Source organism: Ursus arctos, unplaced genomic scaffold (genome assembly GCF_023065955.2).
Source record: "Ursus arctos isolate Adak ecotype North America unplaced genomic scaffold, UrsArc2.0 scaffold_13, whole genome shotgun sequence".
NCBI lineage: Eukaryota > Metazoa > Chordata > Mammalia > Carnivora > Ursidae > Ursus > Ursus arctos.
In genome coordinates, this window is record NW_026622797.1 from 7,892,561 (window position 1) to 7,919,085 (window position 26,525).

At 52.2% G+C, this 26,525-nt stretch overlaps 1 protein-coding gene across 1 annotated transcript in view; it reads right to left on the reverse strand.

The window, feature by feature from the left end:
- Nucleotides 1–26,525, reverse strand: part of IGF2R (insulin like growth factor 2 receptor) — a 97,404-nt gene that overhangs the window by 13,907 nt on the left and 56,972 nt on the right. Inside the window, exons 18-39 of the mRNA XM_057310911.1 lie at nucleotides 25,909–26,077; nucleotides 24,441–24,620; nucleotides 22,208–22,309; nucleotides 20,812–20,913; nucleotides 18,861–19,056; nucleotides 17,478–17,648; nucleotides 16,782–16,925; nucleotides 16,523–16,698; nucleotides 16,154–16,241; nucleotides 15,459–15,674; nucleotides 14,539–14,669; nucleotides 14,171–14,268; nucleotides 12,035–12,171; nucleotides 11,064–11,254; nucleotides 9,406–9,532; nucleotides 8,591–8,710; nucleotides 8,025–8,281; nucleotides 7,490–7,706; nucleotides 5,531–5,682; nucleotides 2,901–3,062; nucleotides 1,433–1,640; nucleotides 930–1,076 (exon numbers count right to left, since the gene is read on the reverse strand). Coding sequence (XP_057166894.1) covers nucleotides 930–1,076; nucleotides 1,433–1,640; nucleotides 2,901–3,062; nucleotides 5,531–5,682; nucleotides 7,490–7,706; nucleotides 8,025–8,281; nucleotides 8,591–8,710; nucleotides 9,406–9,532; nucleotides 11,064–11,254; nucleotides 12,035–12,171; nucleotides 14,171–14,268; nucleotides 14,539–14,669; nucleotides 15,459–15,674; nucleotides 16,154–16,241; nucleotides 16,523–16,698; nucleotides 16,782–16,925; nucleotides 17,478–17,648; nucleotides 18,861–19,056; nucleotides 20,812–20,913; nucleotides 22,208–22,309; nucleotides 24,441–24,620; nucleotides 25,909–26,077 — 3,491 coding nt within the window. The remainder of the gene's footprint in view (nucleotides 1–929; nucleotides 1,077–1,432; nucleotides 1,641–2,900; nucleotides 3,063–5,530; nucleotides 5,683–7,489; nucleotides 7,707–8,024; nucleotides 8,282–8,590; nucleotides 8,711–9,405; nucleotides 9,533–11,063; nucleotides 11,255–12,034; nucleotides 12,172–14,170; nucleotides 14,269–14,538; nucleotides 14,670–15,458; nucleotides 15,675–16,153; nucleotides 16,242–16,522; nucleotides 16,699–16,781; nucleotides 16,926–17,477; nucleotides 17,649–18,860; nucleotides 19,057–20,811; nucleotides 20,914–22,207; nucleotides 22,310–24,440; nucleotides 24,621–25,908; nucleotides 26,078–26,525) is intronic.

Genomic DNA, 26,525 nt, shown 5'->3' on the forward strand with positions numbered 1-26,525 from the left:
CGCTGCGTTCCCCCCCCGCGCCTCCACCTGCCACCACCCTGCCAGAGCTCGGCCGTCTCATTCACACGTCCCCTGACCCGAAACAGACCAAGGCCCCGCAGGGCCCCGTGTCTGTCTCTTCCTGTGCTTCCTAATGACCCCATGGCACTAGCCCCATTCCTCGTGGATAGGTAATCAACATTTGGTCACGTGAACAAGGACGAGAAATAAAAACAGCCAACAATTAGGTACTATAATTACCTAAAGACGGGAGTGCCGTCCTACAGACCAGGCCAACTGTCATAAAAAGCCCCAAAACTATAATAGACCTCTGTAAATTTAACCCTGAGAATTTCCTTATATCCTCTCGTTCCCTGATCATTTCCAAGAATTAAGTAGTTTTTTGTGTATTTTCTCATCACGTTCCTTGAGTGCTCACATCCGTTTGTGCCACACGCGAGCAGGACTGGCTCCCAGCCCTGGTCTCCGCGTGACGCCAGAGCAAGGACACGCAGCCTGGCTCAGCCGGAAGCCCGGGCCCCTGTCCTGCGCCTGCCACACAGCAGAGACCAGTGAATGAGCCAACCGCTACTCCTGACGACGCCTGTGCCGCCCTGCAGACCCATCACCAGCAGGACTCTGCACGGGCACAAGCGGGCATCATCCAAACTGGCACAAGGGCACAAACCGCTTCAGTTAGAGAATGGCCCCCACTGACCAGCTGGCATCACCTCTCAGCCCTGCCTTACTTCAGTCTACGTACGCGGTCACGTACACATCCCATGGAGCAATTCAAGATGTCCTTTCTTTACAGAAAACAAGCCTGACATGGAAAAACTACATGTAATGGAATTAACTCGGACATCCACAGAGGTCGGAGCACGAAGCCAGCCTGGGAAGGATGCCGGCTAAGCGGCAGCCCGAGCCCGGACACGTGCCCCGCTACGTACAGTGTCTGCAGAAGCCCCACTCATGGTCTCTGTCGTAGTTGGCCGTGGTGGAGCACCAAAGCTTCGCCCTGCCCTCCACAACACACTCCTCGTAGCTCTTCCCGTTGAATATGAAGGGGAACACACAGGGGACACCTTCCTCAGTTTCTGGAAAAAAGAAGAACATCTGTGTGACCCTGATTACCAGCACGACCTCAGCTGTGCTTTTCTTGCCGGGCACGATCACCTGGGAACGCTCGAAAGGATCCCTTATGGAAGCCACCACCCTAAGCCACCAGCAGGACCGCCGGCCTCTCTCACAACGAGACAAGAGGCCCAGGGCCAGGATGCATCTGAGGCCTGAGCACTCATACTCAGGGCTGTGTGGGTGGAACGCCGTGTGGTCCAGGCCAGGTGTCCGCATCCACAGCATCTGGAGCTTCATGCCTCAATTTCCTCCTGGTACCAGGTCTAACACCACACTCACCAGGAATACAAAAACGCATCCTGCTACAAAAATTTACCTGGAGGACAATTATCTCCATTGGCATAACTTAAAATGACAGCTTCATCCTGGTGCCTGTAATCCAGTCTCATTGATGCCAGCCGTCCAAAAGATGCCCCCTTGCTCCCGGAGAGCAGGCAGACACCTCCGTCCTTACAGCCTCCTTCATCCAGGCCTGCTGCCGCGGTGCACACCCCTATGCTGTAGGTGCGTGAGTCTCGGGTCACCTGGACAGACAACAGCACGCGTGGGTGTCCATGGGTCTCAAGGCGGAGGGAGAGCCGTCACTGCAGGGAGGTGTGTTCCTGCTGGGAAGCAGGGGCCACCTGGGGCCTGGGCACGGGTGTCTCAGTGCTCCCTTCCTTCTCTCCAATCCTGACCTTCCTCAGAGGGCAATGCCTTACCCACTGTCTGGACATTTGCCTCTGGCCACTGGAAGGATCCACAACTCCATCCACCCCCAAGCCCAGCCTTCTTCCTCCTCCTGGCCCCTAGCAGCAGCAGCACCCGCTGCTAGCTGGGCTTGAGAGCCAGGCCTCCGGCAGGGAGCTTCCTATGAGACCTCAGGCTGCTCCTCCCCCTTCCTGAAGCCCAGTTCCCCACCTGCAACAAAGGAGTGCTGAGGACTGAGCCCCCGCTGCAACAAAGGAGTGCTGAGGACTGAGCTGATGAGCAGAAAGCATAACTGAGCAGGACTCTTGCCTTCCTAGCTGGCCCCGCCCTCTGCAGGCTCACACCTCCTGCACACCTGTCACACCTGTGCAAGGTCTCCATCACAGGAGCCAGGGCACGGGCATCAGGGCTCACTACTCACCAGCTACCATCCCCTGGGAGGTGCTGGGATCTGGTGGGCATCGTCCAAGGTGCATAACTCAGTAACATCTAGATCACAGGCCCAGAGGTGGAGGGTCCTCCAAACACCAGTGACTCAAGATGCCCATGGCCTCATCAATATCACTAACAGTCCATGACACACAGGCCAGATAAGCTCCCCCTCACCCCCCGCACCCAGCTGTATCTCCAGTCAGAGGGACACGGTAGCTCCCTGCACCCACTACCTCTGCAGTCAGCAAAGAGCTGCATCTGTATCTTAAAGCCAGGCTGGAAGGAGACACAGGGGAAGGACTCGTGGCGTCTGTCGGGTGTACCAGACCTGGCCCTGCCCTTATGGGGTACACGCTCACATTCATGTCCCTAAGCAGCCTCCTGACCTCTGTTGTGTCATTTAATCTTTACAAAGCCCTAAGGAGCAAAACTCTGAGCTGCGGGGCACAATTCTAGGGTCAGTTAGGCCTTGTTTGCTCCATGCTCTAGAATCCCCAGCAAGCCGATCCTGTGTCCAGGATGGGGACTAAGCCCATTACCCCTCCGTGCACTGTGCCTCAATAGTCACAGGTGCCCCATCACCTACAACACAGGAGGATATCACAAAGAATCCGGGCTGCCGTGTCCCCCAAGATCAGCGGGCTCTGGCTGAGTGGCATTACCTTGAAGGTGCTTTTGGAAAGGCTGGACAGGTTAAAGCTGTAATGCAGCTGCTCGTCCGTCAGGGAGCAGCCGTCCACCTTCACTTCGTCTGGACAGACCAGCGGGGTCTCCCAGCCAAACACAAAGTCACAGTCACTGGTCCTCAGCAGCATGGGAGCTCCCTGTTTGAAAGAAAACGCATGTGGGTCAAGTACAGCGTCTTCACACAGCTCTCCTCCCCAGCTGGCACCAGAGAGACCCCTGCTTCCGGGGCTGTGGCCACGGCCGGGAGACCGCCAGGTGCTCTGGGTGACCTGCAACAGCCCCCCTCCAGGACGGAGGGGCAGTTGTCACCACCCGCTGCAAGGAACCAAGACTGCCCTCTCGGCACTGCCAGGCGTCCTGCCCACACACCTGCAACCCCTCGCCACCTCCAGGACGTGGCCCTGCACTTAGGGACAGTCTCCATGTCTGCACCACCAGTTCTTCAGACGTCATGACCGAGCAGGGTGTGAAAGCGAGACCCTGCTGCTGCAGAGGGGGGCGAGGGCTCGGGTACACCCGCCAGCAGTGCCTCTGCTCCGCTGCTACAAACTGAGGACATTCACGGAGGGTCACCCACACACGGCCAGACTGGGCACAGGCCAAGTAGTCTGGATCACCGTGCTTACGCCCTCCCTTGCTCGGCAACAGCCACAAAAACACAGAGGGGGCAGCTTGTCAGGAATTTCGTTTTTAGTTGCTGTTGAGAATCGGTTTTTCTATAAACTTAAGGGGAAAGATATTCCTGCTAAAGATGAAAACCAAAGGGGAAGAAAATCTCTTTCAAATCTTTCCAAACTTGAGCGCACATTTGTGTGAGATGCCTTGTATCTAAAAGCCAGGCTCACTTTGAACACGCCGCTGCTGCTCTGAGAATCGTGCACGCGCCGTGGACAGCCGACCACATACGGTTAGCAGTTTCAGAGCTAAGCCGTTACACCTTCTCCATGTGGGAGGGTGAGATAACCAGCGCTCGAGAGAGGTGGATCGTCAAAAGAACCCCTCTGAAGAATGAAGTACTACTGAACGTGGCAGCCTCTCTGTAGCTGAAGCCACGCTGCCTTATGCTGTGTGTGCCGACAGACGCCTGGAGAGCCACACCCACGCAGACACACAGAGATAAAAGGAGTTTGCTGATCACAGCTCCGCTCCCCCGATAACTCAGGATTATCCTGACGGCCAGTGGATAATCTGTGAACAGGGACACAGAGGTGGGGTGAGCCACTAGATGGGGAGGCCCCAGGCAGCGATGGTCTGTGTCTTCCCCTGCCCCTCCTCCTCAGGCTGCTGCCACGTCACTTCCCACCGTCAGCATACCCGTCTGGCAGCCAGAGCTCCCTTTCCCTTATAAACCTGCTACAGGCCAAGAGACCAGAAAGTCAGCTTAGTGAATTCACAAGACACATTCTAGAACCAAAACCCATCACCTGAGCTCCTAGGGCCAGATGAGCCTTACAATTCATCATCTTCAAGATTTTAAGAGGCAATTCGAGATACATATTTCTATCACCTCTCTCTCATACACATACACACACACATACACAGTCCTATAATCGAGCACATTCATGTTTCGGCAGCAAAATGTATGAATATTCTTATCAGGTGAGACAAATACCATAAGCAGCCTCCATTCATCCGTGTCAGAGGACTGTGATTTCAGAAGCACAGATGCCGTGCTGTGAGGCTGGGCTGCCTGGAGCAAAGAGCTTGCCACGTGAGAAGGTGAGTCCCAGCGGCCACTGCAGGGCTGTGTGAGTCACAGGTACGTCACCCAGCGCCTCTGAGTCACTGTGAAATGGGGGCCACCACCTACCCATTTATCTCCTATTCACAGACAGAAGGCGAGAGAAAATGTATGCAGACACTCTGTGCGACAGAATGGGACTCAGGATGGAAGCTGCGTTATTTTAAATGCACGTAGAACAAAGTCGATAACCTCCTTAGAAGGAACATTTGCAACTTTGTTAGAACTATTTTGATTCCGAGAGGCCTTCTTTTGTTCGCTAACTTCTAAATTTTGGGTTGTATCCTGAACAATGATAGCTGCCAAAAGTCTTGTCTGAGTTCCCAAGAAGAATAAAATCACTAATGCTATAGTTTTAAAAAAGGAAAAAGAAAGCTGACACTTTTATACGTTGGTAGACATTGAATACCACTCCTATGCTCAAGTGTTTCATGTTTTTAAATTACAGCAAGCCTCGCTGTGCAAAGTCTGTCCCATTAATTCAGTATGGGCTTACTCATTGTTAAATTAGTGGTTTTAGGGGCGCCTGGGTGGCTCAGTCGGTTAAGTGGCTGCCTTTGTCTCAGGTCATGATCCCAGGGTCCTGGGATGGAGCCCACATCAGGCTCCCTGCTCAGCGGGGAACCTGCTTCTTCCCCTCCCCCCTTGTCCCTACCCCGCTTGTGTGTGCACTCACTCGTGTGCGCGTGCGCTCTCTCTCTCGTGCTCTCTCTCAAATAAATCTTTAAAAAAAATTAATGGTTTTAAATTCTTCAATGCACCCCTGATATACCATAAAACTGCACCCATTTTCAATACAAGCGTCCTTAACTTGCTCACTAAGCCAGGTGTCAGCCCCCAGGTTGTGAACAGGTGCACACTTACCATGCTCACGCCTCTCCTGCAGTGAAATGCGATCAGTGAGGTGTAGTTGAAATGCTTGTCTGCTAAGCAAGGAGTACTACTTTCAAAATTCAAATAAACTTCATTAGCTATGGGGTTGAGTATTGGAGGTCCTGTGACTCGGCCAATATCCTAAACAAAGAAAAAAACAAACAGCGTTTCAGGAAATTGCTCCTTGGGTTGGCAAACACAGGCTAATACACAACTGCAAAAATAATACCTCCTCTGTTTTGAAAATGGGCAGCATCTAAAGAAACCAGGTTAACAGCAACTCACGTGATAAGTCTTGACAATAAAAGCTGCTGCTCAGAAAGATTAGTTTGTCGGCGGTCATCGGTTTTGAGCCTACAATTTCTAACAATAGGATTCTATTTCCAATCATGGTCAATTTTCAAAGATCCAGGCAATAGGAACTTCTCTCTCCAGGAGTATCAAGAATGCTGCATGGTCTCCTATCACCTGACAGTGCGCGGCAGGAGCCCACGGATCTGCCCCCACGCCGGCCCACTACCTCACTCCCAGCTCTGCCCCGGGACTGCTTGGTTTCCTTGGCAGTGCCCCTCGGTACATCCTTGGGAGGGCACACACTTGCTTCCCATGCCGTTTTATTGCTCAGCACAGCATCTGATGCACACTGGCTGATCAGTAGATATTTCTGAGCAAATGAACCCAAGAAAAAAAGAAAGATGAATGGCCCACAGTGGTGTATGTGTGTGTGATTAAGTGTGAGTGAGCGAGCCGAGGGGCTCTCGTTCATCACCGTGGGGCACGTTCACGCCACGATGACATAACACTTGCTCCAAGTAGGGAACTGGCTACCATTTTTAAAATCTGAAAAAGGAAAGCCAGGCAGGAAAACAGAGCAGATCTGACCTCTCAGAAAGGGACTCATATCCAGGGTCCCCAACTGCATGGTCACAGAGGACGGCTCTGAAGTGCTTCCTACTAAGATGTGGTTCACCCAGGCCCTGGGCTCCCCATGAAGCTAGGACTTTGTGAGACTCGTATCATGGCCAACTTCCCCACCCTCTCCCAACGTTTCTCCCCACCAACATTGCAGATAACGCCCATTCTTAAAAGGACATCTTTAGGGATGCCTGGGTGGCTCAATCAATGAAGCGTCTGCCTTCAGCTCAGGTCATGATCCTGGGATCCTGGGATCGGGCCCCAAGTCAGGCTCCCTGCTCAGCGGGGAGTCTGCTTCTCCCTCTCCCTCTGTCCCACCCACTGCTCATGCATGCACATGCACACACGTGTACTCTCTCTCAAATAAAATCTTAAAAAAGAAAAAAAAGGACATCTCCAAATCTTTAGACAGGACTGTGTAACATCTACGGATAGAAGTACAGAAATAGACCCTTTTGAGATGCACCTCAAATAATAAAGCACAGCAAGGATTTGATAAAACATGAAGATAACTCACGAAGACAATTTTCAAAGAGCCAAAGCTGCACTAAAAAGTGCTAGGAGTCCGAGACTTCCACAGCAGAGTATTCAGCAATGAACAGATCTGCTCTTGCCCCTGAATCACTCATTTACCAAAGAAAGTACTTGCATCTCCCAAGCACTTTCTTTACCCAAGACATGCATTTCAAAGAAAGAAATCAAATTCTTATCAGTGTTCTTTCTTGCCACTTTACATGGAAGTTTCCTGATCAGGGTCAACCTTGAGAATCCTAACATGACACCGAAAGTCTGCCTATTCACACACGTTCACATTTTCTTCCACAGCTCGGAGACCTCTGGCTGCCGTCATCAGCCTCTGGCTCAACGCACAAATCCTTACATGTCTTCCCCACCTAGACCCAGGACACACACAGTCCCCGCTCCTTTCACCCTTTCTGCTTGAGTAACCCTCCACTGAGAGCAAGACACACAACACGACAGTTGTTCAAAGTCTTATAAAACTTGTTTCCGCCTTGCATCTCCCGTACTTACGATGGGGGGGACCGTCGACGGGAACCTTGCACACAGCCGCTCCCGCGGGACAAGGCACCCCGTGCATTGGGTTCAGCGGCTGGCAAATGTTGATGTAGAAGTCAGGGCCTGTGTCGGAGGTGTCATCCTCACTTTCGTCATACGCCTCGTAGCCCCCCGTGCGGTGGATGAGCGGGGACAGGTCAATAATGGAGCTCCCATTCCTCACAGAGCACTCCGTCTGTTAGACAGGGGCGACCTCACTGGAGTCCACAGTAACATTCTCCTCATCACCACTAAGTCACCCCAGGAATTTAAAAGCAGCACAAAAAAAGCACGAAAGATGGATCAACGTCCCCAAATGCTTGGGCACTTATACCGACCCACTGTTGGGACCACCGCGGGTGGCTAAGCCATGCCGGGTACCCTCTGGGGGGAGCAGCGGAGGACAGTAACTGCAGGAAAGCTGGTGCGCGAACCAGGGCCCACCTGGGCTATGGAGACCCCCGGGCATCAGGGAGGCATTTCTCAGAGGCCACATGGGCCCAGCCCGACTCACCACCTGCTCGCAGGCCAGAGGCGTGTGCCAGGAAAAGAAGAGCGTGCATGTCTGCTTGTCGAGAGAGATGAGCATGGGCCTGTTGGTGGGCCCGGCCTCAGGCCTGCACACAAAGCTGATCACACTCTTGTAGGTCAGACCGGATTTGGACGGACAGGGGGATCCGTCCTCATACACCAGCTGTAAGACCTGGTCCACGTAAGTCAGCCTCTTGTTCGCCTTGCCCACGCTGATCCTGGTCTGCCCGAAGCAGGCCCCTGTACCGAACGTGACGGGAGAGGAAAAACACAATTATGGACTCAGATAACCAGCTTTCTGAGGACTGCTTTCTGCAAATCCAGAGCTAACACTTGTCATGCTGAGTGTCCAGTGTGGTTTCAGCAAGTGTCCTGCATCAACCATTCTGTCACATGACCACGTGTTTCCCCCGCATGAGCGAGATGTTACAGCAGAGAAGGTGATCAATCTTCAGATCTACTCCTCTCTTTTGCCACAGGAACACGGAGGCTGGGGACGGCCTTGGAGGCGGGACAGCCAGGCGACAGACAGGAAACCACAGCACTCACCTACGCCAGGGGAGCAGTTTTCGTTGTCGTCACAGACGCTGATGTACACGAGCCCCTTCTCGCTGTAAGCAGCTGTGTGTCCAGCTCTGCCACTTAAAGAGCTCAGATCAAACAGATGTCCTGCAAGGGGGGAGGGGACGGATACACGGTGACGCCAGCAGGCTCGCACGCGGACCACGCTGGCCATCGGGACTTGTGACTTCCTGCCATGAGTCCCCCAACTTGCTCATTCACTGACCTGGCCCTAAAAATGCTCCTGGCCAGCTAGTCTATATCATGAGGCTGCAGTCTCCAAATTTATACGATAGCTCATCTTTCCTCAGAAGACAGGGCTCATAGTGTCCTCCTCCTCCCGGGGCTGGGCCACCGCAGCCTCTAGAACTCGCGGGATCCACGAGGGCCTGATGGCATCCCTCCCACTGCCAAGGGATGCCAGCTACAGCCTGCTGGGTCTCCAGCACGTTCAGTCGAGGTCTCCCAGCTGCCCCCACATGAGCACTGGTAGGTTAACACGGAGACGGACTCTAAGCAACTCTGCAAGCCTACAGCTGGTGTGACCGGCACCCTCGGAAGCAGGAGCTATGGACAGCAAGGCTCGCAAGGACATGGATCAATCTCTTCCCCACCGAAGGAGAAGTCCTAGTAAACACAACTGGGTAGTGCCAAGACAGGAGGCCAACATGCACCCATGTGGCCAGAATGCTGCTGCCCCAGTGTGTCTTGCTCCCCAGTTTCATGTTAGGTCCCTCACCATGAGGTACTGGTGACTGGCAGTGTCCTCACTGTGGGTGTCAGTGACTGGCAGTGTCCCTCACCTGTGGCAGGGTTGGTGACTTGGCAGTTGTCGTGCACATTGCTCCTCACAGGACAGGCGGCTGGCGTGGGCCAGGAGAAGGTGTACTCACAGTCTTCCACCGCACTGATGAACATGGGCCTGGAGTTCTACGAGCGAAGGACAGAGTGTTGCCAACAGGGCACGATTTCTGTGAAACATCAGCTTACATCAAGTGGGAGCTTCTCTGCACCACCACATGGAATTTTTGTCAATGTCTTTATGGACTGAGGGCCGACTTAGGAAAGCAAAGGGTCAAGATCTTCCTGGGATTGCACTAGGGCTTTAACACACGCAGGGTGAGACAGACGTGGGGGACCATGGAGATTTTCCTACAGCTACGCTAGGGAAAGACAGGCAGGGGACACGGTGAGGAAGGAGGCTCAAAGGCTCTGGTGAGTCAGGAAAGAGTGAAAAGCTAATAATACTCTGAAAAGCAAAGGAACTTAAATCTGTTATTATAGACAAAACAGCCCCACCCAGACAACTCGTCGTTTATTCTACCTGTCCTTCACTTGCACTGGCTAAGGCGCACTCCGTATATCCCCACGCTTCCTGTCCACCAGAGCTGCTGAGATGGTTCAGAAGTACCTCCTTTCCAGATGACCCCGTACAGCTTTGCCCCTAGCCTCCTGGGCCCCACAGTGCAGAGCCCCTCACACACCACCCTCGCGTTTCCTCCCACGTCCATCAGCTCTTTCTTCCTCTGCCACGACCCTCCGCCAGTTACAGAGGAGCTAGGAAGTCTTTCGAGCCCTGGTGTCCAGTCCCCAGCAGCTCAGGTCTAGGCTAAGCCTCTGCACAGCTTCCCAAGGAGGAAGCCCCAGCTGCGACTCCTGTCAAGAGGGCAGACCGCAAGCTCCCATTGCTCCTCCTACCGCTGCTGGCTAAACACAGCTGGAGGCAGCGGGCGCTCTGCCCTAGAACACTGAGTGGGCGGTCCAGCTTGACCTTACTCCTAAAATTAGCAACAACCCTAATTTTTAATAGCACATGGAGCTTCACCTTCATCTCACATGTGCAGATGTTCCTGTGGGAAAAAACAGTCCAGGGAAACCATTCATTCAGTTCCATACCAACCCTTAAAGAGAGGCATGGACCACAGAAATGAGACAATCCCCCACTGACCATGCAGCAACCACACACCAGCAGAGATGCCCACACCTCCCACCACTTCTCTCGAAACCTCACCATGATTTGGCAAGACGGGAATAGCTCGTGTTACTCATGGGTAAACAGCTTAGCGCTGTTACGTAATCAAGCGAGGAAGTAAAGAGCAGCCTGCACCTGCTCTAACCTCCGGCTTCTCTCAAGCCGCATCCGTGAGGGCAAAGGGCAGGCTGTCAAATACGTTTGCTCTACAGTCTTTGGCAGATCTTCAGGGGACCAAACTTGAAGGAGAACCAACTAATCCTGAGACTAGAATTGCCAGGTCAGACGCCCAGGAGCCAGAGAAGAGAGGGAGGTGCCCGCGAGCTGCAGGGCTGAGGTGGTACTGCTGGCTCCGCTGTTGTGCCAGGGCGTCCTGAGCATCGCATCGGCCACTCACATCCCGGGGAAAGTAGGACCGTCTCACTGGCCCCGGGGTCCGAACTGGCCCAGAGCTGCCGCGTAGGGGACGGAGGAAGCTGTGTCACTTACGACTTGGCTCTCGCTACAGGTGAAGCGGATGGTGGTTGACTTTTTCCGAATCTGGTCTGGACACAAGTCACCATCAACATACTTCAGGACAGTGGCGCCATCTCTCCACTGCGGCCCCTCCCTCACCCTGCCGAGGTTCACAGGCTTGGAGCCGCTTAAGAGACACGCGGCCGCTTCCGGAGGGCACGGCTCTGTGAGAGGAGACACGGTGAAGAGTTACCTTCGCTGAGTTTCCAGCCTAGAATTTATCTGGCAAGTAATGTCAGACGTGCTATATACTTGATTCTAACAGTCACTCCAAAACATCTGCTATTTCTTTCACATGAGCTGACAATGATGCCACAGGACTTCTCAGTTAAACACCGTTTTACCACAGAGAGAATGGGGGTAGGCATGGGGTGCGGGGAGAATCCAAGGTTTCATAGCCTGAATTATTTCTGGACCCCAAATGCGTTGAGGCTAAAATACCTAGATAAGCCAACAGGACATTTTAAATGGCCCACATTGACATGCCATCTTTAAGAGTTACCGAGAACTCTGCCGATTCCCCAGACCCCAAAATGTCTGTGCTATCGGCCCTGTGTAAAGAACTAGTCCCACCTCATGGATTAGGAACCACACTCTCACTGATCTTCCCAGCACAGAAAGAGGGGAAGGGGGCCCACGGCCTCAAATGTAAAGGATCACCTGCCCACATTACTCTCTGTAAACACAGAGGGCATGTGCTCTGTTTCACTCCCTGTGTCGCCTACCCTGCAAAGAATCACCTACCACCATGATTCCCTCCACCCACTTCCAACTGTGTTCCCAACAGAGCCTTCAACAAGGACTTCTGCTAGACCATTCCAGGGATCAGTCATGAGACCCTTAAATAATTCATGGCCAAAAAGCACCTTCATAGAACCCTGTTCCTACTTGATCTTCCCCCAAACTGACTACAAGCCATCAGCCCGCCAAGAGTCCTCTCTCACCAGAGCCAGCCTGGGGAGACAGAGACTTGCAAACATTGATGAGGTAGTGCTCGGTGGCTCCTGTCCTCGTGATGGCTTCCCAGTTGTCGCTGTACCTTGCCAGGGACGAGAGGTCGAAGGTATTGCCAGCTGCGTCTCTGGACGGAAGAGAACACTGCAGTTAGGCTCACCTGTACTCCGGGTGGACACCAAGCACTAGAAAGGCTCAACGGTTAAGGCGTGGTCTGTGCCCAACATCCTTGGCCTCAGATTTTGCCCGGGGACAGAACTTCAGACTGGACCTCAGCACCACCTCCAGTAGGAATCAGAACCTGAGCTCAGGAAACTTCAAGACTTGCTTCAACAAAATCATGTATTAATCTAAAAAAGAGCAAAGACCAGGCCTGCAACGGAAGCGCTCCTGTGCTCGGGCCAGTGAGAGGACAAAGGCGAACAGCGGGCCATGAGGAGCGCTCGCAGCACAGAGCACTCTCGGGAGCAGCCCCCCATGTCCAAGCCCGAGGTGACTGCGGCCCCTGGAATAAAAACGAACTCGTGTCACCACGTCTGCTGTCAAGGTTACCTACCACACAAATCCCACAGACAGCTGTCACTGAGAGCCAAGCCCACAGCAGGTGCAGGGCTAATGGTGAGCAAGACACACGTCTGTCCCCGAGGAGCACCAGGTCCAGGTGAAGACAGAGGTGCAGTCATGGACACCACCTCACGAGGTCTCAGCAGAGAGGAGGAGAATGGAAAGCATTCATTCGTTCAAAAACTATGTGCTAAGCTGAGGGTATTATACTGAACCAGAAAGATACAAATCACCCATTTTATGAAATTTACAGAAATTACCAGGAGAAGGAAAACACCATACACAGGATACAAGTTTTTTTAAGTATACAGTATGTCAGAGAGCGATTAAAGCTGAAGAGGAAAAAAGGCAGGGAAGGGAGATATGAAGTCTGGGGCTGGGTGGGGCGGGGAGGTTGAGATTTTAGACGGAGTGGTCAGAGAAAACCTTACCGACAAGGTGACCTCATTGTACACATTTTTGTACTCCCATGAATTTATTACAATACGCATGTGTAAACTTCCATTTTAACTGATTATTCCATTTTGACTTCATTAATTCTTTTAAAAACGGGGCATAAAAATATTTGGCAGGAAATGCTTTATGTATAAAAATATAAAAATAAGACCCTTTGTACACAAATCTCAGAAAGCAGAAGACAGTCTCAAATGGCAATAAGAGAACGGCTAAGTCAATCAGGGCCATCTACTCGGAAGGATCGTGCACACCCGTTAGCAATGCGAAATGAATTTGTTTCACATAAAAACGCTCACGAAGCGTTAGCTGGAAAAAGAAATGTCACAAGACAAATTATGATTCAACGTCACTAAACACAGATTCCTGAACGTGTGCTTTTCCATATGTTACTAAAACTTAAAGAATTATTACTTTACCTAAATAAAAGGAGAGAACACAACCAAAGAGAGCAGGAAGGAAGAAAAACACGGAAGTGACTATACTTTCCCCCAGGACTGAATGCTGTAACACAGCAGAAGAGAGAACGTGTCCTTGAACCATTCCGAACCACAGACAAAACCTCCAGGGATGGGATACATGATGCCTATCTTGTCATAGTTCCACGGGCAGCTCTGCCGGCATCCATACACGGTAAAGACCTGCCTTACCTCAAGAGCTGCCAGCCACCCAATTCCAGGAGCCACAGGTGACAGAGATCAAAAGAACCACCGACAGCCCCTGAAAACCTGCAGTCTGGGGGCCACCTCCCCCACACCATCTCCAACACCCCAGCCCCTCAGCCTCTCCACACCTTCTTCACTCGTGTCCCCAGACACAAGCGGCGTGCAAGGGTGGAGTGGAGGCCAGGTGACCTGTGAATCATGCAAGGTTTTCTGTTCCAACTGCAATCAGCTCCCTGTATGCATCTTAACACAAAATCATCACCGAAACCCGAAGTTGTGAAGGATTTGGGAGTTAACCTAGTCTAACTCCTCATCTGAATATGAAGGGACGAAGGCTTAGAGAAACCCCCCAACCTAACCTCCTGTCCCCCAACCACTAATCATTAAAGCAAAGCTGTGCCAAGTTCCTCCATGCAAGAGAGTCAGCAGATGGAGCCCACTTACTTGAATGAGCACTCGGTCACGTCAAAAGGCGCACAGGCATACTGTGTCCGCCACTCGAACAAGTAGGAACAATCTGAAGTCTCCCTGAGAAATACCGGCTGGAGAAGGGAAGAGAGACCGATAAGTCAGAGGGGAAACTTCAGTTGGTTTATTGTACTTTAGATCTTAGGAATGAATACAGTAGAAGACAGTTATGTTCATTAAAATCCATACACACTGATCAAGGTTTCGACATACCTTCTGTAACTGGTGCATTTAAACTAAGCTCCCCAGGGGATTTCGAAACTCCAGAGCAGACAGAGCAGCCGGAGTGCGGAGCAGTGGCTCCCGGCCAGGCAGACATCCCCGCGGGCTGTGAGCACACTCACCCTCTGGGTGCTACGGTCACAGTAGAAGAAGATGGTCGTGGAGCGCTGGTACACCTTATGGCAAGTGTCCCCTCCCGTGTAGTTCATCTTCAACAAGCCATTCTCGTATGTCAGCTTCTGAGTAAGGAGACCTGTTCAGAAAGAACCTGATTAAAATAAAGATGGGTGCCGCCATGCTTACCCTCACAGACACGTCACGTCATGTGCCCCGCATGAACGGCTGCGAGAGCAGGTGTGCCTGGCCCCCAGATGCTGGCACCAGCTCCCTGCAGGCAAAATAAAACCAGGCCTCCTTCTGCCCAAGGTTACGGACTAACGGTGGGAACAACGAGGAGCAGCCGCTCTCCAGCCTCGTCATATAAGACGATGGCCCCTGGGGGTTGCTCATACACTTGTCACGTCAGCTACTTCTTTTTGAAAGTTCTTAAACTTAGGGGCGCCTGGAGGAGACTGCTTGAGCTCCTCTCCCTCTGCCTCTGCCCATCCCCCCCTTGTGCACACGTGCCCTCTTTCTCTAAAATAAAATCTTTAAAAGTTCTTAAACGTAGTATCACTTGCCCAGCCGCTAAGACAGCATGATGACCAACCTGTAAGTTTACAGCCACAGCCTGTCCTAGATGCCTCCCCTCTGACTCAACTCTAGAAAGTCCTACCTCAGAACACCCATTACTGGCTACTTCAGTGTGCCCCTGGTTGCAATAAAGAATCAGTAACTGGAATTGCTAAGAACAAACAGAATAAGCTCTAACAACATCTGTCAGTTTGCATTCTGCTTAAGAAAATCAAGTGAAATCAGAAGCATCATTAATATTTCACCAGAACATAGCTTTCTTCATACTCTAGAAAGAGGTCATCCTTCAGTGTAACAACTGAATATGTAATCCCATTCTTGCACAAGAGCAGGAGAAAACCCATGGTACCTGCCACTTTTTGAAATCCTTCGGGTCCGCGCTTCTCCTGACAGGATGAGATCACTTTGGACCTGTCGTTAGTGGAGCAGACCTCTGAGGACAGCTTGCCACAGACCCGGAAGTAATAGGTGTATTCGCCGGCACTCACAATGGTGTCATTGACGGCCAGTGGCTTCAGGTCGTACAAGTTGCCGTGCCTTGGGTCCTTCACCTCACAGTTGTCTCCTTCAAGAACACACAGAAATGAAGGGCAACTGTGATCCTGCCTACACTCACACCCTCGGGCAAAAAAAGTCTTCCAATTTTTAATCAGGTGAGTACTGACTTAAAATAAGCATTAAACGCCATTTCCACATTATCTGTGTGCTCGTACACAGTACCAATTGCCTATCAGACAGTCTTCTAGAAAAGCTGAGGTTACAGGACAAAGATCCACTTAACCAATCAAAACCCCAAGTTAAGATTCTTAAATGTGAGAAGGCAACAGCCCATCATCACTCCAGGCAGGTCAGGAGGATGTCACTGGCCAGGTTAGCCGCGCACTGAAGTCAAAACCCACGGATAAGAAATTATCCCTCCACTATTTAGCATCTCATGATCATGCATGTGGCCATTATGATAGGGTTTTGCATCTAGGATGCTGTTTGTAACGTCTGCTATTTCATCTGTTTACAGCTATTAGTGGGCTGGGCCCCAGGTCTTACCTTCCACTCTGATGACGGGACAGGCTTCCACCGTTCTCCAGACAAACACATACTCACAATCATCCAGAAGCTGAAATGTTGGGGATCCCTATAATAAAAACCAACAACTTATGTTTTCATCTTTTTTAAAAAGTCAGTCAAAAAGACAGACACAATTAATATCCAACTTTCGATCTCCACGAGGAAAAACACAAGGCACTTATTAAACATGTACGACCTGGAGGAAAATCTAGTCAAGTGCTACTGAAGGCCGAAAACCCATGAAAACACAGGCAGGTCTGAACTCAGAGAGAAGACTGAGAGACTGAAGGGAAGCAAGGAATGGAAGCTTCGACAGGCAGGACGCCCGTGGTTCATCAGCTCACGCACCGAGGTCTGAGCACACTCGAGCGTGATCCTGGTGGAGAAGCGCTGGTTGCCGCACTTGTCACCGTTGACATAGACAATACTCAGGGACCCGTTCGCTGCAGCCTGAGGGCTGATCTGCACCACACCCAGGTTCCAGCTGTTGTCTTCTGACACCAGGCAGGACCCCACTGCGCTGCCTGCAAGAGCCAGGAGTTTGTCTGGGGTGGGGGATAGGAGGAAGGCAGATAGACAGAACTCGAGTCAAATGCTCTCAACTCACTGTGGCATCCAGGAATATAAGGGAGAGGATTGCAAACACTCAAATAGAAAGTTCTCTTTCTTCCATCAGCCGAGGTGTCCACAGCAGTCCAGGGCTTCCTGACTCTGCTTAAGCCACTCAGGTCGTACTCATTTCCAGCGACATCTGAAATACACGGAAACACTCCAGCCAGCCCTGCTTTCCGGCTAACGCTAGAGCGCCACCTTTATCACCCTGACTGAAGACCCACGATGCACGAGCTTGACATTCACTACTAAGAAATCAGGAGACCCACCGGAAGCTCAGAGGCTTTTCCTACAGACACGTACACTCGCTCTGCCCCTCGAGGCTGCCCTCTGCAAGGAGGACCACTGACGTGCAGGTGCAGAGCACGGGGCAGCCTGCGGGCACTGCTCAGCGCTCGGGGTGTGCCTTACAGAGCTTTACAGCCTTTCTTTTAGTTCCTCGAATAAGACCTGATCATATTTCTTTCCCCTGAGTTTTCTTCTGTTCTTAAGCAGTTTCTGATTCCAAAATATAGATTAAAACCCTTAATTATACATCCAGATTCTCACCAAGAGAAACATCTTGAGCATAAGGATCAAAGAGGCACATAAGACGAATGTGCTGCCTATAAAACAAAGCACACCACACACTCACGCGCACACACACGCACACCCTCGACCGGCCTCCTAAGCCCAGGCCTCTCAGCCTTACCCGTGACCTGGCAATCCACTGGGGAAGGGACGCAGACCAGTGCAGTCTCAAACTCAAAGAAAGTGTTTCGGATCCCCAGGCCAGAGTCAATGTCCTGATGCAGGAATTTGGGGTTTCCTGGGAAAACGTCATCGTTGCAAACAAAGCGAATGACAAAGGCATCAGCAGTCCCTGCGGAACAAGGAGGCCAGACTTTAAGAGACAGAGCAGCAGCTGCCACTGGGAACAAACCTCACAGTCACCCTTTAAAACGACGACACCACAGCGCTGGGTCTGTTTCACAGGGCCTGATGTCAACGGCTGAGCGGCCACCCTCACGGCAACAGTGACCCACATAACCACGGGCTTACAGGGTGAGCCTAACGTCCTCTGTCCTGATATTCCAGAAAACAGGCAAACACAGCATCCATTCCTCAACCCGCACATGAGCTAACATCACTGGCTTACTGGACAATACTAAGTTCCTAGTATACACAGGAGTGGGAGAAACAGAAGAAACCCTTGCCCCCCCTCCTAGGAGCTCACGTCCCAGTCCAGCAGCCCCCACACTGAGCACGTGACATGTAGTCTAGGGCACACAAGACAGCGAGAAGTGCAAGGAAGGAAAAAGCAGCAGGCCCAGGCAGAGGAAACCCCAAGGTGGTGTGCGTGTTAAATACAGCAGCCGGCCTCACTGAGAAAATGACATGAGCCAACAGCAGAGGAAGGAGAAAAAAGGGACCACGGGACCACCTTGAGGAAAGAGCATGACGGGCAGGGGCAAGATAGAGGACAAAGGCTCAGGAGGGGAGGGCGGGTGAGAGGGGGCCCGGATGGTTTCAGGAGGTGAGCAGGATGGAGCGAGGAGTGGGGGGATCCTGTCACCCCAACCACTGTGACAGCACTGGCTTCTACTCCGGGCGCATATGATGTGATCTGAACACAGAATACCAGGGGGAGGGGGGCAGGAAGACCACCGAAGGGTCCTGCAGCCAGGGGGCCCGACATGGTTGGTGTGCAGGGCCAGGGTGGCACAGCACAAAGGACCTGCAGCAGTCCACAGGGGCGGCAGGTAATGCCATCATCCGGGTTCTGTACGGGAGAGAACTGAAGCGAAGAGGTTAACAAGCCTGAGGTCACAAAGTTTTACGTCCAAGCACCACCTGAGGGGCCGAACGTGAGGAGGCTGGGGGACAGGGCAGGCAGAAGGAGAGCCCAGAGCGCAACCCCGCTAGTTACAGGACCGCACATTGGGGCCTGGCAGAGTGCATAGCCGCGGCCCGGAGGCAGGAGGGCGGTGGTGGGACTGCAGGTTGCTCGTGGGACATGCTCAGAAGGTTCACAGTCAGTCACGGAGCCACCAGGACACTTGTCAGCTGCAAAACAACGTGGTTCTGAGCTCACCTGTGGCAGGGGAAAGAGGCCCTTTGTAGGTTAGAGTTACAAAGCCCTCAGTGGACAGCTGGAGGCTTTTCTCGAGTCCGACCAGCCTTTCTGGCTTCAGATTTCTTAGCTCCTCTGTCTGAGTTTCCGCCTCACAGCCAGAGGCTGGTTTTCCATCGAAGGTCCCACAGACTGGCACTGTGCCACACACGTTCAACTGTAGACCAGATAGCAAGAACCATACACATTAACTTTGGCCACACAACTTGCCACAAACCAGAGCCCTAGCAATGCAAACCTTGCCAGACTAACTAGATGGTATTCAAGTTACTAACCTACACGTTCAGGCGGTTAAACCCTAAACCTAGTACATTATGCAACATCTAAAGTCCAAAATGACAATGCCCATAAGTTCCTTCTCAAGAATAATAATCACGTTTATTTACACAGCCCGGTATCTCTAAACGCAAGGGATTCGCTGCATATAACCACGCACCACCCATAACGGAGGGAACACACGCAGAGCAGAATTTTACACCGTTGTCGATGTTAGCGAAGGCATCTGTGGTTGAAATGCCAATTACCAGTATCTCTGAGGGGACACCCCTGCCTTCCTCAAAGATGTTGGTATCGCTCTGTCGTGACAGTGAGGCTGAATATGCTCCGTGGTATGAAGACACGAAAAGGAAAGACCTCCACGTCTGCTAAGCGCTCACGGACAGTGTGTACACAGTCAAGGGCTACATACAGAAGCGCTTTTCTTAAAACCCGCAGTTTCCTACTCAGGAAACGGGCAGCTAGCACCACACCCCACGCAGGTGCTCAGCGGCCATGTGGGCTGTGTGCAGGAGGCCTTGGGGATGAAATTCTGGGGCAGGTTCCCTTTCCTTCTTTCACAATCGTGTCTGTAAATTAACAACAGAGCCAAGAGAAGCCCGCGCTTACTTTCTGTGCTGCGGGCACTGGCCATCCTGGCTGCCCGCATTTGCAGGACCCTCCGATTGGGGGTGTTCAGGCACCACCGGAGATGCCTCACTCGGCAGCTTCAGCAGTGTGGGGAGGCCACTGGGGTATGTGGGGCAGCTGAGCCCGGTAGGACCAGGGGGGAGGGTGCAAAGCCAGGGACCCAGCTGGCAGGTGGCGGTGTCCTAAGCAGATGGCACCACGCTGGCTGGGCCGTCGCCCAGGAGACTCGACACACCTTCTGACGCCCCAGCTGGTGCACCAAGGCAGAGACTGTCTGGCCTGCTTCTAGCATGTTCTTTATAAGGGTTAGCATCTTCCAGCACTTCCTCTATGTGGGTCAACAACGTTCTTGTCTGCCCCTCACTCTCACATGTGGCCACACACACTCTCGCCTATTATAAACCTACTATAAACCAAACTCCATACTAGCAATTTGGGGGTTGGGGGTTGGGGGTTGGGGGTGGGTGGAGGACCAGCCCAAGTGCTACTGAGGGACAAACCCTGTCCGGGTGTTCTCTGGGGCTGTGGAACAAGCTGTATGCTCTCCCGCATGAGGTGTACCTACAAAGTTCCCCTCGGGATCAGATCTACAGAAGACGTTCTTATTCCAACTTCTATTTTCAAAGGTTATTTTCTCCTTCCGTCAGAGCTATCAGTGAAGGAAGTGCTCACAGAAGATTCTAGAACACAGCCACCCAGGTCATTTCCCTTTTCTAGGATTAGGTAAGCACCATTTCCTCGTGACTAGTGGTTCTCAGACTCCAGGGGGTATGTTAAAAACAAACTGATAGACCCACCCCACAAGAATTCATATTTCTAACCAATTCCGGGTGACACCGACGCTGCTGGCCCAGGACACTGCTCTAGACACACAGCAACAGATCAGGGATAATTTATTTTCAGAAAAATGGCCCCTCACATGTCACCCCAGCACCAGCTGCAGGTGACTTCAGTGCACACTCTCCTTGTTTCCAAGCAAACTGGAAATTCATCACATAACTCTTACCAGAAAAGTCTTCCCAATTCCTGAAACCACGTATCCTTGAGAACTGTTCAGTGGGTTAAGATCAAACACAAAGCCACTGTTTGGGTCCCTTATAGAACAGGCCTGCAGGAGCAACGGGGGAAAGAGACACAGGAACTCAGCAAATACAGAGCACCTCCAAAGCCTGCGTGTATGGTCCTCACAAAACATGCGCTTCGCACTGACTTTAATCCCCTATCAGAAAAGCAGCCCCCTGCGTACTCACCAGCCCCTTCAGACATGGCCCCTGCTGTCTGCCCGAGTGTGAAACTGGGCTCAGAAATATTAAACTTACCTGAAAGCTCTTAGGGCTACAATATTTACCTGGGTGAGAAGAGCAATGCTGACCCCAAGGGAAAAGTGAGGTGGAAACCATGAGCAACACGTAAGGAATTAAAAAAAGCAAAAATAAACAAAAAAAAACTTAAAAGGTTAGTTTAAGTGTTCTGTTTTCCATCCCACTTATTCACTTAAAGGCAACGGTGATGGCAGGCATGACGAGGTACTTCACCTTCCCTTCTCTTTTAGGAGACGTCACAAACCTTCCACTCCCCGATGTCTGTCTCTGCGCAGTCCCCCAGATTCAGGGAAAGGAGCAGCCCCAACCCCGGAAAGTATGGCTGAGGACCGAGTGCAGCACCCTACCATCCCCGCCTTCCCCAGGCTCATGAGCCCAGGACCCTGGCTGGGAACATTCGTTTATGTGAACCTGGGCTCTGCTGTCAAAGCAGAGATTTTAAAAGGGGAGGGAGAGAAATCAGTCCCACCATGAAGAAAACACCCAGGGCTGTGGAAACCACAAGTCTCCCTTCAGAGTCAGAAAACACAGCACAGAGCAGCTTGCTGCTGTGCTCTACAGGAGAGCGCTCGCCCGAGGGCAAGAGCACAAGCCGCAACCAAAGAGCAGGATACGCCAGGATGGCAACAGGCGCACAGAAGAAATGGCCGTCGCAGGGCTAGGATCGGAGTTTTAAAACTTCGAGCATCACACTGAAACAGATGGGCCAGATCCTATAGACAACGGGGCCTCGGTATGTTTCAGGTGTTGGAGTGATGTGATAACCACTCACTTCTCTGCAGTGGGGGTTCACCAGGATGCCACTGCGCCATCAAAGGGACAGGGGAATGGAGAAAAAGGGAGAAATCTGCGGTCAACGGCGAGTAAAGCTGAGGGTCTGGTTCTCAGCCCAGCATCTGGGAGCTGGAGTAGGGGAGAGCAATGCAGGATGACTCCCAGAGGCCTGCTGTCAACGTGCAGGAAAGGTGACACCAGTAACAGACTTGGAAGCATGAGGGAAGGGTTGAGTGCAGAGCCGGGACCCCCAGGTGGGAAGGTCCAGAGCTAGCTCAGTGAGACGTCCCGCAACAGCACACGTACCTGGTCTGTGTCCGTCATTATTTGGATAGGACAGGCAGCCTCTGTGTTCCACAGGAAACTAACCACACACTCCCAACTGAGGGAAAATATGGGGTGGGTATTCTGAAAGATTAAACCCAGGGTAACAGTCAGCATGACAAGATGGAGCCCAATCTCACCAAGACAATACTGGCTCATACCTAAAAATAGGCAAACTCTACTGAACGTTTAATTATGTGTCTGTGATCGGCTAGCTGCTTGCTGTACGCTAGCTAATTACAATTTAATATCCTCGTTATTCCTATTGAAAAGATGGTACCTCCCAGGACTGGAGGTCACGAAATTCACCTGAGGGCGCATGGCAGTAAATAACAGAACTGGGGTCCAAATCCGAGTTTGCATGTTAAGTCTGTGCTTTGAGAAACGCTCTACACTAAGAGCGTGCAATGTTAAGAAGCCAGACCCAAAAGTGTGAGTGATTTCACCTATGTAAGCTCAAAACTGGGGAAAAGTGACCTGTGGTGTCAGAGGCCAGCACGGGGATAGCGGAGTGACTGCAAGGGGCACCGGGTGCCTCCCGGGGCACACTCAGTGTGGCTGCTCCAGGTGCGGTCTGGCTGCAGAGCTCTGCTCCACGTGCGAACATGCAGCCAGCTGTCGGTGTAACTTACACCCCGTGCACTCTTCTGCGTGTGTTTGAGTGAAAAGTCCCCCGAACACGTGCGGTGCCACATTCTGGGTGAGCCCTGCCCACTAAGGCAACAGCAGCTCGCACCGCGAGAGTTTACTGCGGCACCAGGTTTGTGAGCATTTCTCAACGGAGCCCCACCAGGACCCCGGGAACCAGGTTCATCATCACCCCCCGTGTGCACACAGACAAGAACACAGGGGCACACTGAGTCAGGACACCCGCCCAGGCTCACAGGAGAAGGAAATGGTGGCCACCTGACCGCAAGCCCACACCTCGCCCACCGAGCGCCCTCTGACCTGAAGTCCCCCACCCTCTCAGCCTCGGCATCCATCACAGTAAAACAGAAACACATCTGTCTCTTCTGCTCCACAGAGTAGTTGTGAAAAGGAGCTGCTTTAGCCGTGAAGTTCTGAAAATTCTGTGGCTTGCAGAACTCTGTGGACGTGACCTCTGCTCACAGTCTCTGGCTGCACAGGGCATGGCCAGCCCTACACAGGCACTCAGAGATATGGTGACCACGGGAGGCCGCTCTGAAAACTGTAACACACTGTCCACATAAGGTGTCACAGGAAAGGTGAAAAACTAAGGACCCCGGAGAACCTCCTGGAACAGTACGGTATCTCCATGGCAACAAGAAACCATAGTGGGAAGCGGAGGCAGGCGAGGCTCTACGGAGGGGACACGGACATGCCCAGGGGTCAGCAAGGGCTGGGCTGGGCTGGACTGGGCAGCCGGGGGTCCTTCCTGAGACTGAGGAAGAAAACAACAAACCCAACCGCAGGCTAATCAAGGAGTGTGTTTGCGGTCTGGTCATGGAACACCTTTCTTGCACAACACAGGCCCAGGCTCATCCAGCTAGTAATTTCATCCCCTTATCAGAGACCCCTTCTTGACCTCTAAAGAAATCATCTCTTGGAAAAAATCGTGTGTTGGCAAATGGCACAAAGAACTCGGGATCTGCAAGGCACCGGGAATGTAGGTGACAAAGTCCATCGGACCGCTCGCACTGGATACGCTGTGCTTTTCTTCCATGAAGCTACAGGAAGCTGTAACAGCCCCTTAACATGTACCTGACCCTTTCAGATAATTTATTTGATAATAAACAAGAATTCCATTATCTCCACTCTGCATTCATCTTAGAGTCTGGCAATTATTCAAAAACATGACCCAGATATAAATGTGAAACTCCAGGTAAAAAAAGAGGAACTCTGGGCCAAAAGCAATCTCCGCAACTTTCTCTATTTCCTGGCCTTCATTTTTTATACTTGATTTGTCAACGTATTACACATGCAACCCTCACTGCTCACCCGTGGCCCTAAGTGGCACTGAGCCCCAGCTTCCTCATCTATGAACATTGGGTTCGGGCCAAACTGTCCCTAAGACCTGTTCTGCTGTCAGGATCCTTGATCAGCTGACAAGAACTAAGGGACAGGATGGCATCCACACAACCCAGAGAGAAAACGCCACCCCCAGACTCATTCGTCTCAATACGAGACACATCGGCTGGTACTCAGTCACAAAAGACCCCGAAGGAACCTAGGTCACAGTCAATGCGCGCCTTACCAGGCTGCCCCTGGAACAGACGAGATGGATCCTGGTGGTGTAGGTGGTCAGCTTCCCATTGCTGGTGGTGCACGCCGAGCCGTTCACGTACTCTATGAGGAGGCTGCCGCTGTCCTCCACCGTAGGGCCTGTCCTTGCGACCCCCAAGTTACTGATGGACACTACCTCAGAAAAGGAACCCTGCAACAAACGTGTCTGTTAGGTTATTCCTTCTGAAGAGAAAACAAGACTTCTTCATGGCTGGTACGTCTGCTCCCTGTTATTCACAGCACTCGCGTTCTATGACGTCGCCACAAATACTGACCTGTCACTCCCAGGGGAAACACGTACCTACACAGAGGCTATCCCAGAGATGATGATCTTAAATCCTGAGAACAACTCCTGCTGGCAGATTCTATTTTCTTTATTTTACAAAAGGCAAAAGGAGGTTCAGATGTGGTAAGTGACTTGTCTGAGGCCGTCCTGCCAACAGGCATCCACAGCAGGCCTCAAGCCCTGTCCACCTGGCCCCAAGGTGGAGCCTCTGGTGCTGTCCCACCCCGGCCCTCGTGTCTCCCTTCCACAGTGGTCGATAGGAGAACCCACCCCGCCCCTCGCGTCTCCCACAGTCGTCGATAGGAGAGCCCTCGAGAAGGCAGAGCTTCGCCTGGCTACATCTCTGCTGGGATATGCGCTCTGGGGCCACTCCACACAAGTCCACAAAGGACTGAGGGCACCGCAGGTTTTGATTTGGGGCCACAAACCCGTGTGGGCAAGTCAGTGATTCCCAAATACAGAACCCGTGGAGAACGAGGACTGGCTGTACTCTGATGTCATCGCTCCAACAAAGAGCACGCACACGTGTGTGCACGAGCACGCGCAGCAGGGAACGTCATTCTTAACCACCAGAGTGCGCTCGCTAGCTTCCTTAAAGCACCTCCAAGCTGCCACGGAACAGGCGCCAGGACAAGTACATTCCCGACATGCTATTTTTAAAGAAGCACACATACATCTTTATTTTAAGATTCACTGTGTACGAGGAACACAGGGGATCGTACCAGAGGTCTGGCAGTCACTGCGCTCAATCGATGACAAGGTGCAGCCCGGCACCCCAAGTAAGAGCGAATGCTTGGGTCTGCCTCAGCCACAGCAACGGCCCCAAGCCACTCTCCCCCTCGTGAGCGAGAAGCCAGAGCTTCTGGAAGCAAAACCTATTCCTTACCAAGGTCTACTGACTGAAAGACACTTGTGACTCAGGCTAGACAAGCCGTCAGGAGCTTCCTCTGCCGGGTGCCGTGACCAGAGGCCCCCAGCGCCAAAGCATTTCGTGAAGTTCGAGATCTGAACAATGACTGGAGCACGACCACAGCTGAGGGGGCCCCTACTCCTGCTCAGAGGGCTGCTCCGAGGCCCCAGCAGCCAGGCCTACTCTAAAAACGGCCGCCGCCACCCGCTGAGTCACGTGCTCTGTAGGGAGGGCAAGACTCACCTGATCATTTTTGTATTTCATCTGGCACACCGACGCGTATCGATCACAGCCCGGCACCGGGTTCAGAGGCCGACACACGTTTATATAGTATTTCCTCCATGTGCTGTGCTCACCCGCATTGTCCATGGCGTACCAGTTTCCTCCACGACCACCTTCAGATTTTGCTAGACTAAAATTTCAAAGCAAAACGCATGCTTTTGATGCTAACAGATTTCAGTCTGACAATTCACTTCTAAGTAGTTATGGACCTACAGAAGGAAACATGCCCTACCAATCAAACCACGGAGTGTGACTCACTGTGGCTCACAACACCCACGACTATCTCCACCTTCACTGAACTCGCACTCAGCAGACCCTACACTGGCCCCCACCCCACACCCCTGTACTGACAGTCCTTGTTCTAAATGATGCCGCTGAATGCAGACTTTGCTATGGCAAAGAGACGTGGATGTCAAAAAGGCTACCAGACCATTATTAGAATTCATTCTGCTTAAAACTCCCCATCTTGGTCCTGCACCCCCAGAACTTACTTGACTCCCCATTATCCACTCAGTTATGTGCTCACCAGCAAAAGCCTAACCCAACTTAGCACTATACTGGACCCAGGCCAGGGCCAA